Genomic DNA, 20,210 nt, shown 5'->3' with positions numbered 1-20,210 from the left:
GCGACCTGGCGAGGATGAGAGGGTCCCCAGCTCGGTGTCGTGTCGGAGCGTTTTTCAGCCGGAGCCTATCCCAGCAAGCAGCGGGTGCAAGGCAGGGTACTCCCTGCCCAGGATAGCCAATCCGTCCCAGGGCAGACAGGCAGAGACATAAACACGCTCACACTAGGGCTAGTTTTCCCAGAAGCCCGTTACCCTACCAGCATGTCTTTGGATCATGGGAAGGGACTGGAGCACCCAGAGGAAACTCACCCAGCCATGGGGAGAACATGCCAGCTCCACACAGATTGCCTGCAGGAACTGAATGCAGCGCCCCAGTGCCGTGTGGCTGCAACTGTGCCACTGTGCCGCTGGGAGTAGTTCTTCGATGTCAGAAAAGGACCTGTTCTCTGACAGATGGAGCAGCTTTGTGTTTAGAAGCTTAAGACTGCTGTGTGCAAGCCAGGACCAAGGGCTTGGTATGTCACGTTTGTGGCCTTATTTTAATGACATTTGCATTGATAGATGTGGAGTAGACATCACAGTGAGAAAATACTGATCCCTGTTTACTTTGCTCAGCAGTTTGTCCAGGAGCCTTGGGGTGTCACTTGACTACAGAGAAAATGCATTGAAATTCCTGTGTTTGTAGAAAACACTTAAAACAAGCGTCCGGTAGAAGATGTAGGTTTGCGCGGCTCTGGATTACTGCAGAAAATCCTTAAAACGTTTTATGAGAAGATTAATATCTGGGGTTAAAAATGCCCAGTTTGAGTGAAAGAGGCCACAGTGTTGTGCTCTAGGTGTGGTGTGTCAGGGAGAGGTACAGACACGTCCTGCTCTTCTGCTGCTGCACGGACTGTGCCAGGCCGGCTGGGTGAGATCCAAGTCCTGTTGAGTCACGAGCGCGCTCTGCTCTGCTCTGCTCTGATGCCCCGAGGGGAAGTTCAAGTGGCCGGTGGTGTAAAGGAGCGATCTGGAGAAAGTGTCCCGCTGTCCGGTGAGCACGAGAGCACGAGGCCGACCTGCACAGGGACAGGATTCCAGGCAGAGCACTTTCAGGTCACTTTCACCTTTGCGTTAAGGCTTCAGGAGCATTGCAGGACCCACCCGAACGTGTATTTGTTTTTTTTAACAACCTGACAGAGATCGAATCGCCAATTGTTCTTTCACGTCTTGGCGTGAGGGCCACAATCCCCGCCCCCCTCGTGCGGGAGAGAACGCGGGTGTGTAGGTGAGGCTCCCCCAGCCTTTCTTTGACAGGTCGCTGGTTGAGCTTCAGTGCCGATCGGGATCGGGAGCCACATGGGGATCCTGCGGGGGGCGCTGTGTTTTGCAGCGAGCTGAGCGAGCCCCCAGCCGGCTCACCCTGGCCCCGTCGGCTGTCGGCCAGGTTCACCTGGGGGATCCTGGTCGCTGCCGGCTAGTGAGGTGACCACAAGGCCAGGCCCGGTCCGTTGACCATGGAGCTCAGCTGGAGGGCTCGCGGCTGATCACATTGAGCTCCGTCAGCCCGTTCAGCTTCATAGTTCTGAAGGTATTCAAAGCGCAAGGTGTCTGATGCCGCCATCACTCCCTGCTGGTAGGGTGGGACACTGCAGTATTTCCAGGAGCTTTTCCCCGTGCTTGGGTCAGCGCAGTGGCTGGGATATCAGTGATCAGTAAAGTAGGGGGGAGATATGTCCCTGACTCGAGATGGGGCGCTCGCTCATTCCCACAGCACTGCCATCAGGCCCCTCCTTGATCTAGGCTCAGACTCGTGTCAGGCTGGGCCGAAGGGCTTCCGCTGATAACATCGGCAGCACTGGTGTGGCTCCGTCCCACTCTCGTCGTATTTCAGCTTAAAGATGTTGGTTTTTTTTTTTGTCTACATCTGCCGTTTTCAGTAGCACCAGGCAGGTCTTGCACTTGATCGAGGAGGGAGATAACGCTGGAGTCTTGAAGTCTGAGAACATGACGCACACTCACACACTCGCAGCCTGGCAGTGGGTGACTGGAAGGAGTGCTTCAGACTTCAGTCACTCGACAGCGCCCACAGGCTTCTCTTTAAGCTTTTTTCTCTTTTTAGCTGGCCTGGCAGTTTTCTTGAGAATGCCACCCACCTTCTTGGAACTGCTTCTGAAATTCCGCATGATTCTTCTTTTGCTGAAGGTACCAGACTCTGATCATTTCGGAGAAAAGCCTTTTCATCTGTGAAAGTGCTTGCTGAGAGGCGCAGTTCCCTCATCCTTGTCATTTGCCCTGCGTGCCCCAGATAATCTTCACTGTTCACTGTTTTATCTGTCTTTACTTGAAAATGCAGAAGTAGGGCTTCAGCACCTCTGTAGTGACCAGTATGCTGTTAAAAAGTTCAGTTCCTGGAAGAACCCTATGATCAGGTGTGTGGCAGCGTTTCGATGCTGATGGCGAGTTTCTCAGTTTTCCAAGGAAAATGCTGGATTGCTTGACCCAGTAAGCCCCTGGCAGCTGAATTCACGCAGTGTCCCAAAAGGGTCAGGACACAATAATGGTTGTCTTCTGTCACGATTTACTTTAATGGCTGTGACGTCCTTGTGACGGACTGGCTTCCTGTCCAGGGTGTATCCCACCTTGCGCCCTTTGCTTGCCGGGATAGGCTCTGGCTCCCCAGGATTAGGTGAAGTGGGTATAAAATAGATGCATAAATAGTTGTGGTGTCCTTGCTGTGATTTGCTGACCTATACTGACGAGAGCCAGTTGCTCATTTGGTGCCTATAGTAATTCCACACACCCTTTTCAAAGTAACACATTCTGTGGCTGACCAGCCTGAAAGCAAGACTTAATCAGAATTTAGTTCACCTTTATTTTCCCATTGTGACATGCAACCTGAAAAACAAACACTCGAACCTTCTGAACACCAATTAGAAATAAAAACCTAGACCAATGGGTTGGGTATTGCAAACCCCAATATCAAACAACTTAGTAAAAAGGTAGTTACTCATATCTCGCTGCAGATGAGTCTGGAGATTTTCTACAAGAAAATGCAGAAAACTCTCAATTTAAAATACCAACGTCTTATAAAAATCGGTACTTATTACTGATTATTGATTAGGTGCTGGCTAATGTACAGTTCTTTCAAAAGCAAGGCTCTGCCCCTAAGGAAGCTGCTGTCAGCACAAGGAAATCACCTAAATGGATTTCTGATCAGCGATACCAAGTGCGTGGTATGTTTCTCTTTTTGAGAAATATATGTTGGAAGTGTTTTTTGGTTTAATTTTGTTTTTGGGGAGTGTTAGGTTTAGGATGATCCCCCTTTGGTCTTTCCAGTCGCTGGCACTGCTGTAAGCCTGTCGCCCAGTGCTTTGCATAGTCACATCCATGTGCCTTCTGCAGATTGCAGCTGGTTTACTAAGCTGAACTGGCAGGCCGGTACTGATGTAGGAGTGGGCTTGAGCCACAGAAGAGTGAATATAATCCAGCCACTTGTGAGCCACAGGGAAGCCTGTAGACGTTTGTAGCTTTGAAGTCAGAGATGACGGCCAATGTCTCGAGTTTGTCTTTGAGCATGATGACACAATCTGAAGTTTGTGGTTTGGCTTGTATGCAAGTCAGAGATGCATTTAGAGTGGCGAATAAAATGTGCACTTTATTTTCAAATAAAATGGGCTTGCACTGTCCCTGCGATGGACTGGCGTCCTGTCCAGGGTGTACCCTGCCTTGCGCTCGTTGCTTGCCGGGCAGGCTCCGACCTCCAGCGCCACCGTGTGGTGTGAAGCGATGTGGTAAATGACACGACGGGTTCAAATAAAGAAACAGCAAACAGGGCTTTTAAAAGCTTTGGTATTGGACAGTGTTGTACACCAATTCATCCTACGATTTTTACAGCTGTAAATATCTTATGTCCCGATATTTTAGGTGAAACAGGTCACGTGTCCGTGCTCATTCACTGTACCTGTTGCTGCTTGCATTTCTTCCCCTCTCTTCGTCTCTGATGTTGTGGTGTGTGCGGAAGACATCCTTTTCGGTTTTAATCCTGAACTGTTTTAACTTTCTATATGTAAATCGCCATCTTAACTTTAACTCCAAACTACTGAACTCGCTCAGTGGGCCGACTGCGTCTCTCGCTTGTGAAACGTACCTGTTGTCTGATTCCCCTCTACGGTGGCCGTTGTGACTGAACCTGGGCCAGAAGGTCACCTTTCGCCTGGTTCATGAGCCCTGGAAGGCGAAAATGACCCTCTGCTTTAGACAGAGTGGAGCCAGGGTCTGGTGGATGGACTCCTCTTGGCTTTGGGCGCAGGTCGATGAGGGACGGGCCGCCCCTCCGGTCAGCGAGCCTACACTGCGTTAAGCAGGGGCTCAGCTCAGACGGGAGACCATCTGCAGGCCCCCGAGCCGGCCCAGTCTGCGCCGGGCGGCAGAGTCTTTAATCCATCCCAAATCGGAGGGGTCGAAACAAAGAAATTCTTCTTTTTAGATCACAGGGCACTTCCCTGCAAACCCTAGAGGTGATGCGTCATCGCCCAAGCCGTGCCAAGCAGGCGCGGTCGCCGGGCCTGTGGTGTCACGTCCGAGACTTCATGGCCGCTCTCTCGTCCCCCAGTGCACAGTGCAGGTGAAGCTGGAGCTGGGGCACCGGGCGCAGCTGAGGAAGAAACCTACGCCGGAGGGCTTCACTCACGACTGGATGGTGTTTGTTCGCGGCCCCGAGATGTGTGACATCCAGCACTTCGTGGAGAAGGTGGTCTTCAGGCTTCACGAGAGCTTCCCCAAGCCCAAGAGAGGTGAGTCCCGCCCTGGCAGGAAGTGAGGTCGCGCTCCTCCGATGCCAGCAGTGCTTTCACTTCCTGTCCCGTGCCCGACCTCAGCTTTCCCTCCCGGCGTTCCCGAGTTTAAAGAGTTAACACTAGTCAAATCAGAAAAGTTAGAGTACAACATGAACGTTTCTTTGAAAGAAATAGGTCATTATGGAAGCTGTGATAGACTTCAGAGTCTGTGTGGAGTTTGTAGGGTTTGTTGTGTGGGTCTCGTCCAGGTGCTGCAGTTTCCTTCCAAAGTCCAAAGACATGCTGGTAGGTCAATTGGCATCTGAGAAACCTGTCTGAGCTGGCTGCTTGCCCCCTGGCCGCACAGGCGTGTGGTTGAGGGTCAGGCCTCACTGCTGACAGGCCTGTCTCTCTGCTTGCAGTGTGCAAGGAGCCCCCGTACAAAGTGGAGGAGTCCGGCTACGCAGGCTTCCTCATGCCCATCGAGGTCTACTTCAGGAACAAGGTAAGCAGAGCGATGCTGTTATCAGGAGCTTCATCGGTTAGGAGTAAGGTGTTGCAGAATGCATGCTGTTGCATTGAGAGGCGCAGGTTCGAGGATGGTCCCTGTTTCAGGAATGTGTGGCGGAATGCTAACGTAGTGGTTCTCAGTCCTGCTCCTGCGGGAGCACTGTGTCTGCTGGTTCTCATTCCTACCGAGCTAGAAATCTGCACTGCTGATCGATGGCTTCAGTGATCTGCTTGTGAGCATTTGACTTCGTACGTTGGTCAGTCCTGAATACATGGCCTCAGGGGTACCGTTCCCAACCACGTCCCCATACAGAGCAATGCACAGCTTCTCCTGGTTTTTGCTTTTCTTTTATTGAAATGGAAGCCGTGGCCTGCCTTCTCCCACCCCAGCCCCCAGCAGCACTGTCTGGGAGTCCGGGTCGCAGTGGGCTAGTGATGTGACAGAGACTTGTGATGCGGCAGTGGGGCCTTCATCAGCCGGGTTCCCTTAATGCACTGCAGCCGCATCAGCTCAGCGTGAGGTAGTAGGAAGAGCACACTGTTGCGCTGGGCAAGGCTGGTGTGTGTCATGAGGTTACTTTGGGCCTCCCAGTAGAAGCTCAGCCTGCTGGTCCGGGGGCGCGCTGAGCTCTGTGATCACGGGTTCGAGACTCGGCCGTGTCCCTAGCTGACTGGGACTGTGCGCCACCACCTGGGGAATTGCAGCCGCCTGACTGACGGACGGGTGTGGAGTGGCCAGGGAAGCTCTGTTCTCAGCAACACGGCAGCTTCTGCGGCTTGCTGGGCGCCTGCAGGCGTGGAGCGGTCTCGGTGAAGGACACCTGTCTCCTGCCATCAGCACCGAGCCCCGCTCACAGGGCGGATGTGCCGGTGACATTGGCTCGAAGGTGGGCGGGTCGGAGGAGTTCCTCGTTCTCCCGTGTGCGGTGGCAAGGTTTGTAGTTGAGATCCAAAATGTGACAAACACACGATTGGCTGTTCCAAATCTGTGGATTCAGCAAAAAAAAAACCTGGCAAACAATTGTATCTTTTAAATTCATTTCAGATGTTGAAATGTGTATCAGCTCTTCACCAGTTTTTCCAGTGTGTAGTTGCTTTAGCCTTAGGAGTGTAATATTTCAGCCATGACAAAAACATGGACAAAAAGGTTGCGTTAATGAATAATCCATTCCTTGATCCAGCTGGGAATTGGATCAGGCAGACAAATGGGTTTGTGAATTTTAATTTCTAATGAAAGAAAAGCTCTACTTGTGATTTTACTTAAAAGGTCAGAATGTCTTGAATAAAACTAAAATCAAGAAAATGAGATCTTAGTCCCAATTTGGTTAGGAGATGGTTAAGGGAATATCTTTAATAAATAACACTGTTGTTGCATTGGAGCAGTATAAGTTTTGGCAAGTACATTGCTGCTTTTTAAGTGGTTGGAATTTTTTTTCATGCCTGGCAATCTGTGTGGCCGATTCTAACTGGTAGGCTTTGGGATATGGAGCAGTTTGTGCTGGTTTTGTAAAAAGAGCGTTTTGGATTGTACAAGCTCATGTGCGATGAAGGGATGAACTGCACCCCCAAGGAACGTTTTGGAAGAATCGCAGGGTGATTCAACACTGTGGTAGCTTTACGAGACCCATTGGAAAAGCTCTGAGTAAATAAGGTCAAGAGTGATGGCAGGGGTCATTACTTAAATTGCAAATGCTGCTTAAAGAGATAGCCATGGATTTGGCTGGCTGCGACTCTCAGTATGAGACTTTTTAAATAAGTATCAGAGCTGCCAGTGACCTAGATGGCACTTTTGTCATTCTTAAGGCTTAGAGGTTATCACTGCCATGCCAGGAAACTGCAGAGGCATTGCCATTGTCTTCTGGTTCACTCTAGTTTCCCCCAATACTATCATTAAAAGCTCTTCAAAGACCAGGGGTGTGCTCCCACACGTCTCCCAAGTCTGTTCAGCTGAAGAAAAGCAGATGTTGTTTTAAAAAGTGCTTGTGTCTTCTTAAGAGCGCTTGCTGCTTCGCTTCTCCGATAGGGTGTTCCTGGTGTTGGAGGATTAAATTGAGGCTCAATTTCAAAATTCAAATCCTTGTTTCTAATCCTGACAATGGATATTTTGTTTTTGGCAAAGTCCCACTGGTAAAGTCTCCTCCAGCCCCTGTGGGGGGGGGGGGGGGACTGTTTTCTAGTCTTGCTGTTCAGATAGATTCTCCTCTAACCTGGAGACAATAACCAAGCTGTCAGGTCTTCCAGGTAGTCAGTGAAAGCGTGCTGGCCAGCAGCAGGAAGCTCTTGCCCGCTCAGTTCCTGTCGGTGCTCTGGGGAGGCTTAGCGTAGCGTCTCTCTGTGAGAGAGTGTAAAAATGAGAAAGCACTACTGGACTGCACCATTCACTCTGTGAAGGTTTAATCACACCCATTTGCAGCATGGTGTGTCCCAAAGGTTAGGATTGATGACAAGCTGCACTTCAAGAGAATAAAAAAAACATATAAATTTTTCCCCCCAAAAAAGTTTTTTATTTATATAAATACATTTATCTGATCTATAGCTATATTTGGGAGCTTTTAGATCAGCACCTGTGGTCAAAAGACAAAGGAACAAACCACAAAAATAGCTTCACATGCAAAACACAGTCCAACAAACAGCTTATTTAACCATCACTCCTAGCTTAATGCTGCTATATATGGTCTTCTATATGAAACCAATTCCATGCACTTTTAGCCTGTGCTAAAATTAGATGACAAATTCCCTCGAGAATTAACGGATTTTACACAAAAACAGCATTGCATTTCCCCTAAAATAGATGTGGTACCACACAACAACAGTAAAACAGCACGGCCAGACGCCCAACGTGTACATCCTTGCTTTTACAACAGAAAAACTTTTTTGATTTCTAAACAAGCCTGCTCTAATTTAATTGAAACCCTGCATGAGAGCTGCCAAAAAAAACCTCTCTGTGCCCACGTGGGGCAGCGATTAAAACGTTTTTTTTTTCTGTGCAGGGTAAAATGAAAAGTGTTTTAAAAGATGATGTGAGAAATACAGCCACTACAGTACATCAGAGTTCACAGCTGGAGTGCTAAGCAGAAGTGGGGAGATGCAGTCCTGCAGCATCGGTGCTGTGCTTTTATTTTATTTTAAAATGTAGACAGCAACGCAGCTAGCATGTAACCCTCCCCATCAGAAGTCGCCAGATATTGACCATCTCGCCTCGCTGCTGTGATCACTGTGCCAATGCATGGGCATCATGCACCTGCTCGTGCCCTTCTCTGACACGCCCACTGTCCCAGCCACACGCTGTGCCTGGTTCCACAAGCTCCCCGGTGCCATGGAGTGTGCAGCGGTTGGACGCTGCAGGCCCTCAGCTGGCCAGCCGGTCCCAGGACAGCACGGGCGGTATCGGAATGAGCTCCGACCGTCTGGAGACCACACAACAGTGGCCATGTCTGCCAGTCGAGCCCAGCTACTCCGAGAGTTCTCATCACGGCCTGCCACCGACTGTCGAATCTTAGGGCTCGGCTAGCACCTGGGATCTTTCCGTCACACAGTCCTGTCCTCCCCCTGCCCCGCCACACCTTGCTGCACGCCACCTGCTCTGGGCGGTCCTGTCCGTTAACAGGCTGCCCAAAAAAATCCAAGCAGATTGTCTAATGCTTCATCTCATTGCTCCTTGTGTTTGAGCAGTTTTTTTTTTAACTAGAATGAGGTCGTTTAGTTTTGTAATCGCAGGACTTGATTTATAGCGGATACCCCTCTTGTTAGGTGTCGCATGTGTGACTGCTTTTTGAAGACAAAGGTGTTGTTTGACCAGGGCTGTCTGACAGCAGTCAAGGGCGTTTGGCGGCAGGAAGCCCTGGAGGGTGTTGCACTGCAGCCGAAAGCAGTCGATGCAGTTTCTTGGCACCATTATCTCAAGGTTATTTTCTAACACTTTCCACAGAAAAGAGCCCCCCCCCCCCCAATGCGACACAGAGCTCTGTGCAAGAGCACGTGTGATTGCAGGGGGCCCCGTCTCCTGCTCCCGGCCTGCTGGCGTTCTCGAGACGCGGCTTCTGTAGTTGTGGCGGCAGTTGGAGATGCTCGGCCGCCACAACTTCCTTTCGGAACAGTTCTGCTGCTGCTGTCGCTGTCAGCCTGAAGGCAAGGCGTCTCTGCCTCGCGGCTCCTCTTCACAGCTCTCCGCGCAGGCCTGACCTCCTCCCCTGCTCCACTGACCTCACCTCGAAGGACCCCGATCGGCAACCGTGCGTCTGATCTCGTAGATAACACCTGGGATTGGACCGGCTGGTGTCATGACTACTTCCTGCTTCTAATTCCCCTCATTTAGAACTTCCTGCAGTTGCAAAGGGCGTCTGAGGCCTGGCAGGTAGTGTGACTTCCTCCGTGCCAGGTCGAGTCTGATGCGCAGGCGTTCTGGCGCTGGGTTGTCTTCCTTGCAGAGCTGCCCCTCGATTTGAGCAGGACCTGCTCAGCGGTGGTCATTTCTAATCCCAGCAGGTACAGAGCGGGCATGTCAAGCTTTGTTAATTGCTCCGCTCCTTGCGGATAGAGGAGATAAGGAAGGGAATCGAAGAGCCTTGTGTGCTTGTAATCTCTGAACAGCAGCCTTCAGTCCAATGTATTTGTCTCCAGGGCGTCTGCAGGGTTAGGCTGAAGCTAACAAAATGTGCCAAAAGGTATTTCAGTAGATCACTTCAGTTATGACTTGCTTCTGAAACTGGTCTTCCAGCCATCTGCTGCTTGCAGATGAAAGTTTGACTTTGAAAGTGCAGTTCCTTTCAGGTTTGCTCCGACATATCTGGACCAGTTTGGCAAATTGTTTGAAAAAATGGTGAGGTGGCAATAAGTGGCAGTCCTCTACGGAAGTTCAAAATAAACTTTTTAAGCAAAATTTCTGTAGGTATTATTTTGCCTCAGTTTTTAAAATGGCTTTGCAGAAGCACAGTGGCCTTGAGTTGATACAGTTCAAGAACACTCTCCTGTTTTAGTGAGCTTTCAGAGTTTTTCCACTTCCTGTAGTGTGGAGGAGTGGTTAGGGCTTGTGGTCTTCAGCCCAGAAGGTTGTGGGTTCGAATCCCAGGGGGTGCAGTTCTTGAGCAAGTTGACTTTACCCAGGCCGCTCCAGTAAAATGCCCGGTGCGCTGCAAGGTCGATCCCCAGAACGAATCCCGTTCAGTCTTCTAAGGGAATGGATGGGGTGATGGGATGGACAGGTCCGACCAGGGAAGAGGATTGCTTTCTCCGGCTTCTCAAGCCGATCGCTCATGACCTGGCGCTGAGACAGTCCCGTCGTCGGACAGGAGGGGATCCTAATATCGTGTGCGCGTGCCATCAGCAGGAAGTGAGCACGATGCATTTTGCTCAGCTCTGCATTTCTGAGCACTCCCCCCCCCCCCCCAGTCCTTTGTGCCCACTGTCGTCCAAGCGTGGGTAAATGGGGGGTCCTAGCAGGGTGGGGCGCATCTCTCGCTTTTGTTTGTTTGGGGTGAATCATTAGCCGGGGCGTTGACAGCTGGGCCGGTCTCACCACAGGGGTCACGGGGAGGTGAGGAGACAGCAGGGGGCTTGTTTCTCACCCCTCCCAGCAGGGAGGGCTGGTCGGGGGGGGCTGCTAGTCCGAAACCGGATCAAACGGGGACTCGGAGTCCCGGCCAGGGCTTTTTCAGAGGAGCTTGTGTGACGGCGTTCCTCTGGGACAGAAATACGGACGAGCAGCCTGTCCTGTGTGAGGCTCCGATAGAAGGAGATAAAAATGAAAGCCAGGTCAGCGCTTGCATGAAGAGGAGTAGTTTCGTAAGGTGCAGAAACGTCCCACTTAAGAAAGCAAACGTGAAGAAGAAGAAAGAAAAAGCAGTCCTACATCAAGAGGTTCGAGCGACACGCCCAGACACGGGTCCCGGAGTGCTGAGGATGGAAAACTCTGCACGGAAGTGACAGCCTAGTTAAACTGCTTGTAGCTCTGTGTCGTGGAATTTGTTTCCAAACCATCTGATACCCTGAAAAACCTTTGTTCCTGTGGTGTTTTAAGGCCAAGGTGAAATAGTTAAATGATACAGATGTGTTTATGAGTTTAGGGGCTCCCCACTCTCATCCTGGGGGACCCCCAACATCTGCTGGCTTTTATTCCAGCTTTATTCCAAACTAATAATTGGATTAATGTAAACTCTTGGTAATCCTTTTTAGTTACTAAACATGCTTGCCTCTTGGCTATTATGTTTCGGAGTAACTTATCCTGATCTCCAGCTATTAAGAATATTAGCAAACTGGCAAAAAAATTGCATCAGGGAACTTGTTAGTTTGTTTAAGGAAATGGCTGAGCTGCAATGAAGAGCACCAGGGCTGGGAATCCTGAGGACAGGGGTTGGGTACAGGGTAACAGGTATTCGGTGTAGTTACTGAGGGACTGGGCCATAACATGACATTGCTGTAGATTGGCGGGCTGTAATTAAGTGCAGAAATACATGTGTTTGGTCTAGTAACTCATCACAGGAGATGGTGGCAGTCTGCGGTCTGGGGCCACACGCTGGCTCCATGCCCTCGTGATCAGAATCAAGGGATGAGGGGATGGTCAGTCCTGGTCATGGAGGGTCAGTGTATCTGCACGTCCATTCAGCTTGGCCCATGACCTGCGTCAGCTCATTATTGTCTCAAAGGAACCGATTCAGCGGTTTCTCCCAGCTCTTCAGATGTGTTGGTGCTTTGAAGAAGTGTGGAAAGCCTGCAGATGCACTGTCCCCACAGCACCAGGAATGCCCACCCCTGGTTTCAGCAGTGTGACGTCTGCTGGCCCGTCATGTGCTTTTGTCCGTGAACTCGGAGCCACCCCCTACCCTAAGCCCTTTCCTAAAAGGAAAAAAAAAACAACATTTCTTGGAATTGCACCTGCTGTGCTCTCTGAAGGGTGTCTGGCGGGGGGGGAGGGGTCGGGAATGTGAGTCTGTGTGTGGAAGGGGTGTGGCTCAGAGCGCTAATCAGTTTCCAGCGTTGATTAGAAGCTGCTCATGTGGGCTGGCTCAAGCACTGGCCCAGCTCCGTCCCCGCGGTTCAGCCAGCCATGCTGGAGAAGGAGCAGTCGCCGGGGCTTGTGGGGAGAGCAGGGCGGTTGGTGAGTATAGCCCTGCTGCAGCCGGGCGGACTGGGAAAGTGAAGTGGGAGAAGTGGGAATCCCGCTTTGCTGGGAGGCTCTGTCCGCGTCGATCCCCATGTCAGAGTGACGGGTGGCTCTGACAGGTCCTCATCCTGCTCGGTGGTTCCAAATGAAGCAGCAGAGGCGTCCAGTCTCCTCTGCCTTGTCGTGGGTGCTTGTCCTGCACTCGCGCAGAAGACTAGCCTAGGTGCTTCCGGCACGATCGGGTGGTCTGGTGGCGTGATGGTAGCATCACTCCGAGGTCCTGGCTTCGACTCTGAGGGTCTCATCCAGCCGTCTCCTGGAAAAAGCCGGGGTGTCGGCGTCAGTGGTGTAGTAGTACGGCTTGTGCCACACTCCCGCCACCCTCTGTGTAAAGAAGTGTATCAAGTAAGCGGCTGGAAGTGTTGAGCGCGTGTCTCTTCTCCTCCCTCCCTCTCTGCAGGAAGAGCCGAAGAAGGTGTTCTTCAACTACGACCTGTTCCTCAACCTGGAGGGCAACCCCCCCGTTAACCACCTGCGCTGTGAGAAGCTCACCTTCAACAACCCCACCAAGGAGTTCCGCCGCAAGCTGCTCAGAGCTGGTGGGGTGAGTCAGCTGGGGGGCTGGGGTGGCACGCCGAGCCCTCCTGGTGTCTCCTGGGCTGCGCTGATTCGTTGCCAGCCGGCGTGTTGGTCGCTTCTGTCGCTGAAGAACTACACGCCTCTCTGACGGCCTGGTGGGACTGGAAGGTCCTGCCGGTGGAAGGCGTCTGAGCTCGGGATCGGGGCGTCTGTCCACTGCTGGACTGCCGAGCCCGGTGAAGCTGCAGCTTCACCACATACAGTATAGTGTTTTTGTGTTGAGCTCTCGATCCACTGTTTGTCACTGAATCGTTAATCTATGAGTGTATCTCAGTGTTCAACCCTGCCTGTATCGAACACAAACAGTAGATGCACGCCTTGGCTAAAACAATCATTCCTTAACCTAAAGAACAGCAGAACGGTCAGGATGGGCGCAGACAGACCTCCAAGGCCCCCCCGCCTGCAGAGACTGCTGTACAACGGTGCAAACTTTTTGTTTTTGTGTTCCATCAAAGTAGGCATCCCTGCATTTTTCAAGCACCCGTTACTTCACAAAATAAAATTCAGGCGCTGAAGGGTTACTGTGACTTGTAGTGGGGCTGCACACAGAAGCCAAGCCGTGTGGAGATGAAAGAGTGGGTTTCAGTGCTTCCCCAGGCCGTTATTTTCTTAGCTGTGCTGTGACCTTGTCAGGGCCGGGGACTCTACACCAGGGGGTCACAGGTTCAAAACCCAGGTGTGCCACTGCTGTAGCACTCTAGAGCACCGTGCTTAATTACTCCTCACTGCCTTGCCAGGTACAATAATCAGTAACGTCACGCTTACTTCATTTCGCCCGCGCTCCCTCAGAGCTAACCTGTGTTAAGCTTTGCTTGAGTCCGATGGTCAGTCGAAGAAAGTCGATCTGAAACCTCAGGACCGCCACTTCCCTGCATTTCTGTTTGCGGGCATATCTTTCTCTGCCCCCATGGGGATCTGCTCATTGACAGATGTAAAGGAACATGACATAAAAAGTTATTGGCGAGTGCTTGAATTCAGAATAGTGTGTTGAAAAAATGCCCCAGAATGAAATTTTTTTCAAAGTATTACAGGTTCTTCTCAGTGTAAGTTTTTACTGGTCACAGCATATTCCACAGTTATGTATGTTGCTGTGTGCCGGAATTACAAATATAAATGTTCAGATGTGTATTTTGAGCACATTCCAAAACCTCTATTACGTCTCTGTGCGTTTTGCTTTCCAGAACATATCTTAAATTTTCCTTGGAAACCCCCGTTTTCTTTAAGCTGCTCTCGCATCTGGTGGCTCCTGCGTCCTTGACCTGTGTAGTCTGTTTCTGTGATGGTGTGTACATTGTCTTTGCGGGCCGTCGGGTGTATTTTTATCTCTTCCTGTTGCAAGGCCGGTCGGTAGCGGGTCTGTGTGCGTGGTTGTGGGCTGATGGGCCCAGGCAGAGGATTGTGGGATTGTGCTCTCCTTGACGGGCCCTGCTGGTGGGTGGCGGTGTGGTGTTTGTCTCTCCATGTTGTTTTCGGGGTTTGGCAGGGCGTCTCTATCTCTGTGGGTGTGAGAGAGAGCCCCTGATGACTGGAGGAGATGAGCAAGCCGATAGTGGCGCGGGCTGAAATAAATCACCGAAAAATGTTGGGTGATGAGTCATGGTGGGGAGAGGGGTGGTTGCCTACAGTTTTGCAGATGGGAATTAAACTCTCAGTTTCCAAGTGTAGAACAAAAAACAAAAGTGATCGGTGTTGAACGTATGCACGTAACCCTGTTTTTTGAGCTGCTTCCATTAGGGTGTAGTCAAGGGAATGCAAACACATCATCTGTTTGATTGTTGCTGTGCTAACGGCCCTGTCTTCCTCTCGCCCTCTTCCTGGGTCGCAGGTCATGGTTGTGCCCGAGGGAGCAGAGACCATCTCCAGGCCCAGCCCCGACTACCCCATGCTACCCACAATCCCTCTCTCGGCCTTTTCTGATCCCAAGAAAACAAAGCCCTCCCACGGGTCCAAGGTCAGTGGAAGAGGGTGCCAATAATATTGTATATCGATATCCATAAATGTGTACCAGGCTCCATGGGGCTGCTGTCGCCGCAGTGGAAGATTTTAACGATGCTGCCCATTGATCAACAGGCTCGGGTCGGGTCTTGTGAATAGACAGGCGTTTGGGACAGAAGCGCATGGCACTTAGCTTAGGGGTTACTGACGTGTCCGTAATTATACGTCCTTTTGTGTTCAAAATGTTTGTGAATCACTGTCTATTTTGAGGGAGCAATAACCTTTTTTGGTTTAAACTGTAGGGGTGTCTCTTCAGACTCTTTAAAATGTCGTCCAGACATAGTGGATGCTGGTAATGTCTGCCTAGTGGATAAATCTTTGTCACCTCACCCCTGAGGCAGGTGGAAAAGAAAGGTGACGTACTGTGAAGAGGTCTATATAAAGGGAAGGTTGTTAGGAGAGGTCTAGGTGGGGGAATGTGCCCAGCAGCAGGCAGAGCTGGCTTGGCCTGCCCTGTATGTGCCAGGGCGTAGCTGCTTTCAGGACTCTGAGGCTGGAACTGGAGCACATCTGAGGCAGGACACCATGAGAGGAACAGTCTTCCTTCAGTCGGTGCCAGAACCCTGCTTTCTGTTTTGGATTCCCAGTGTGAAAAAGAGCAACCTGAGGGCAGATTCTAGTCTGTGCATTTTTGTGGTTCGAGCGCAGATCAGTAGTTTAATTGAATAGCATTTAAAAAAAACACTGAAACGAGGAAAAAGCAGCAGGCTTCCCAAGTTCTGTCTTGCTTCATGTAATTAAGACCAAAGTTAAAAACTGCTGCCAGTTTTTAGCTTGTCTTTTAGTTGTGGTACAGTTTGGCTATATGACAGCTGGAAGACCTCTTCAATGTCCATATGTGTGTATTGGCTTTCCTTTGGGGAGGCTGAGTGGTCTGTCAATCACCATGCCTGGATACACGTGAGAATCCACATTTATTAGGAAAAACATGTGTTGTGATTAGGTACTCTGTGCCACGTAAACAGGGTGATCTGAATGTTGCTGGCAGTGGACTGGATTGCTTTATTCCAATTAAAGACATAAATCGCGCCCCCTTGTGTTCAGGAAGTGAATATCAGCTCCTATAAACTCCTTATCCAGTGTCCCCTTTTACTGTGAGTGTAGGAGCACCCAAAGCCAGCAGTGAGAGGGGGTCATTGTGCTTAATTAGTTCCATGTCCTTACAGTCCCATAGCCAGTATTGGCTGAACTGTAACCTCCCATCCCAGCCTGCAAAAAAGGGACAGTTTAGAGCAGCCAATCAGGCCTAAACTGAGTGCTTTTGGAGGTGGAAGGAAACTAGAGCACCACCGCCGTAACTCATCTGGATATGGAGAAAAACATGCAAACTCCACACAGACAGCTCAAGGATTCTTAAGCTGTGAGACATTAGTGTTGAGTTCCTTGCAGCCCTGAAAGTTTCTCCCAAGGAACAAGGGCTTGTTCTTGAACCCCCTACCCTACAGGTCTAGTCTTGTACTGGATCCCTGGAGCTGGCTGGGGTCATGAAAGTCCAGGAAGGTCAATGCCCACGTGCGCTGATGCTCCAATTTCAGGAGCCACGCACAATGCCATGCTAGGGGTGGCTAGCCGAGCGCAGAGCGATGAAGCTGAGAAGGGCTTCCTAACTCGTCGCGAACGTGGTCCTGGTGCTCCTGCGCGCCGCTCCCTCTTGAGAGGGCTCCGCTCTTCCGGTCGCTGATCCCGCCTTCCTTCCCTTCGGCAGGAGCCCAGCAAGGAGGGCGCGGGCAGCAAGGGCCCGAAGGCCCACAAGGTGACGAAGGAGCACCGCGAGCGGCCCCGCAAGGACTCGGAGAGCAAGAGCTCCTCCAAGGGCGAGGCCGAGCGCGACGCCGCCAAGCCGCCCAAGGAGGCCGCGCCGTCCAAGAAGCCGGCGGAGGGCAAGGCCAAGGAGGAGGGCAAGGCGCCGCCCAAGGCCGCCTTCAAGGAGCCCAAGCTCACCCTGAAGGAGGCCAAGACAGAGGGCACGTCGCCCAAAGGAGGAGGGGGCGCCGGGGGGGGCGGCGGGGGAGGGGGAGGAGGGGGCGGGGGCCAGCCCGAGCCCAAGGCCCCCAGCAAGCGCCCCTCCGCCGTGGAGTCCCCCAAACCCAGCACCAAGAAGCAGAAGAAGGGGGCCACCGAGGGCCCCAAGGGCTCCGGGGGCTTCACGGGCACCTCGCCGCGGGTCTCCTCCTCCTCCGTCTCCGCCCCCGCCCCCGGGTACCCCGACAAGAAGCCCAAGGAGAAGGGGCGCTGGGGCAAGCCCAAGCCCGACGCCGCCGAGGTGAAGGAGGCCAAGAAGCCCGCCGAGTCAGAGGAGTCCAATTCTGAGGACGAGGCCTCGTCGAAGTCGGAGGTGAGCGCCGCTCGAGGGCGTGGAGCCAGACTCGGACCCGGGTCTGTGCTACTGAGAGATCCCGCCCCCTTGTGGTGGGGTTGCACTCAGTCTGCTGGTTTGCGGCGTGCGTTCTCTGAACGATCCAGATGACGCGGGTGATGCCCTGTGAGCCCTGGCCTGGCGCCGGGCCCTGGCGCTCCCTGAGAGATCAAGGTGTTCATTCTGTTTTCATGAACTCTTTTTCTGCAGTCGGTGGCATCCAGCCCTTCCAACTCCAGCTCCAGCTCCGAGTCGAGCTCCGAGTCGGACTTCGAGCCCTCGCAGAACCACAGCCAAGGTACGGCGCCTCCATCCACAGCCGCTCCCCACCGTTCCATCCCTGGGGGCTGAGCTCCTTCCGGGCTTCCCACCCGGAAATCTCGGCTCCGATAGAACTCGATCTGCTCACTCTGATTCTCTGATTCTCAGTTGCTTCGTTCTCCCGGAGCGTAATAGTCACTCCTGTCTCGGCCTGCTCCCCTCACTGACGGGTGGTGTGTGTTGCAAACATTCAATGGGAAAAATATGATAAAACCTGAGCACTGGGAGACCGAATCCTTGATTGATGTTTTGCTTCACGAAAAACACTACAAGGCTCAGAGATTTTGCTTATGGATACCGATTAAACACAAAACTAATTTTAATTTCAATTCCTCAAAATACTGCGGTCCAGGTAGTTAGAACTTTGTGGAACTGCACATCCAACGTGCTTGAGGCTGGGACCTTCAGGAGAGCGCACAGCGCACAGCACAGCTCGCCCGGCAGTTGAGCTGTGTGCAGGCGGGGGTCCTGTTCTTGGGTTTTGGGGGAGACTGGTGTTTGCAGTGTCCACACTTTGCTGTGTCCCCAGGACCCCTGCGCTCCATGGTGGCGGACCTGCAGTCGGAAGAGTCGGACGACGATGACAGCAGCTCTGAGGAAGACACCCCAGTTAAGACCAACCCCCCCAACCGCGACCCCAGGTCAGCAGGAATTTAAGAAGTGCTAAAAGCACGATCAGATTCAGCTAGTAGCTCATTTAGTTGCAGCTAGCTGATGTGGAGGTCTTATCCTGGCTTCAACAATGTGGCTGAGCAGATCATTCAGGACGCCCACCCCACTGTGTGGAAAGGCGTCTGATTCTCAAAACTGAATCGTTTCCTTTTGTTCTGCTGGTAATCCTGAGGAAATCGGTTTGATTTGTCAAGTACTTGTATAAAATTAAGTCCCATTATAACCCCCTCTGTTTGAGATTGAACAGATTATTTTGAACTGCTGATATTTTAATCCAAGATCATATAACACGTTATTTTTTTATGTAATATTTTCCTCTTGAGTATATTTAATCAAGAACTGTAATTTAAGTATTATAGCATCGAATTGTTGTCCTGCATTTGCATTTTGTTGAAAAGAATGTTGTGTAAAAATGTCTCCTTAATCACTGAGATACAAAAGCACTGCACACACGCACACAATGCAAGCTGCACGCTGGGATCGGTTGTCAGTGTCACCTGTGAGCTCTGCTTGAGGGATCGATGAGAAGCTGATGGTGCAAAGCAAGCAGGTCACTTTATTTCAAATAGGGTTTGTGACAGGTAAATCGAAACGGCCAAGTTTGTTTAAAGGGACAGTAAAACGGGAAACAGCAGGTGTGATGCAGATCGCTGTCACAGACAGAGCTGTTAGGTAGCGGTCAGCCAATGAGAGCAGACTGAGTGACCTCTGACCTCTCCCTCCCCCCAGACTGAGCCTGGATAGCGAGAGTGACAGCAGTGACGAGTCCCACCCACCCAGCCGAGAGCCCCCGCCCCCTCCGCAGAAACACAGCACTTCCAACAACAAGGTGAGCGCCCCCTGTGGGCCACCGGGGGCAGAGGCACAGGGCAGGCACGGAACACCCCGTCCAGCTGCAAAACAAGTGGCCACTAAAACAGACCAATTGACCTGTTTCTGAACAGCTCTCTGTTTTTTTTTGTGACCTGCACATCTCTCTCTGCCCACAGGTCTCTGGCAGAAAAAGTCCCGACACCTGCAGCCGACCGGAGAAGATTTTGAAAAAAGGATACGACAAGGTCCGCTCTCCTCCGTGTGCCTCTCTTATTCATTAATCGTTATTTATGATAATTCATTAGAGTGATTGATCATTTATTATAATTTAGTAAGCCTTTACTTGGTTAATTATAATTATTTACTAAGAAATGAATTAACGGACAGTTAATTAATTATAATGAGTAAGCCTTTACTCGGTAACCTAGGAAGAACAGACTGCCCTGTCCCGGCTCTTTCCACCCAAGGCCACCTCCAGCCAGCGCAGGGCCCAGGCTGGGAGCTAAAGATCTGTCAAGAGCGCTGCGGGTTGTTCGCTGTGCTGCCTATCTCCTCGGCCCCCCGGTGTGGCTGCAGGGGTCTCGGGCCTGAGCCTGGCTCTGCTCCTCTCTCCCCAGGCGTACACCGAGGAGCTGGTGGACCTGCACCGGAGGCTGATGGCGCTGCGAGAGAGGAACGTCCTGCAGCAGGTGAGCCGTCCGGAGAGACGGGAGGGCCGGGCCGAGGGGTCTGGCACTCCTGTCGCATAAGCAAGGCATCTTTTTCCCCCATCACGTGTTCTTTTTTGGAGCCGAACTTATAAAAGGCATCAACCGTGAAAAACAATAGCAGCGCCATGTACTCGTGGAGCTGAGGCAGACATAATACCTCTAACCGTAGACAGGGATCGGTATCCCCTTTCAAAGTGCGCCTGCAGGCCGGTCTTTCTGCTGCCTTCGTGTCGCCTGTTGGAAACGCGCAAGAGCTTCTACAGGTTTCCATGGCTGTTAATAATCTGCACGTCTCGAGACAGGAACACAGTCGCACAAACAAGGTCTGCCTTCTTTCCAGTTTCCCTGTCTTGCCTACAGGAGACTTGAGGCCGTTTGTGTGTCCTAAAAGCTGTCTC

General features: G+C 51.6%; 1 protein-coding gene across 1 annotated transcript in view; it reads left to right on the top strand.

Annotated features, from left to right (window-relative positions):
* Window positions 1-20,210, top strand: part of mllt1a (MLLT1 super elongation complex subunit a) — a 32,982-nt gene that overhangs the window by 5,213 nt on the left and 7,559 nt on the right. Inside the window, exons 2-11 of the mRNA XM_006639782.3 lie at window positions 4,535-4,715; window positions 5,120-5,202; window positions 12,767-12,910; window positions 14,771-14,896; window positions 16,646-17,275; window positions 17,507-17,594; window positions 18,147-18,258; window positions 19,019-19,118; window positions 19,279-19,347; window positions 19,720-19,791. Of these exons, the coding sequence (XP_006639845.1) occupies window positions 4,535-4,715; window positions 5,120-5,202; window positions 12,767-12,910; window positions 14,771-14,896; window positions 16,646-17,275; window positions 17,507-17,594; window positions 18,147-18,258; window positions 19,019-19,118; window positions 19,279-19,347; window positions 19,720-19,791 (1,605 nt within the window). The remainder of the gene's footprint in view (window positions 1-4,534; window positions 4,716-5,119; window positions 5,203-12,766; window positions 12,911-14,770; window positions 14,897-16,645; window positions 17,276-17,506; window positions 17,595-18,146; window positions 18,259-19,018; window positions 19,119-19,278; window positions 19,348-19,719; window positions 19,792-20,210) is intronic.

The sequence above is a fragment of the Lepisosteus oculatus genome, chromosome 29 (genome assembly GCF_040954835.1).
Source record: "Lepisosteus oculatus isolate fLepOcu1 chromosome 29, fLepOcu1.hap2, whole genome shotgun sequence".
NCBI classification, from domain to species: Eukaryota; Metazoa; Chordata; class Actinopteri; order Semionotiformes; family Lepisosteidae; genus Lepisosteus; species Lepisosteus oculatus.
This window is presented reverse-complemented; position numbering and strand designations above follow the sequence as displayed.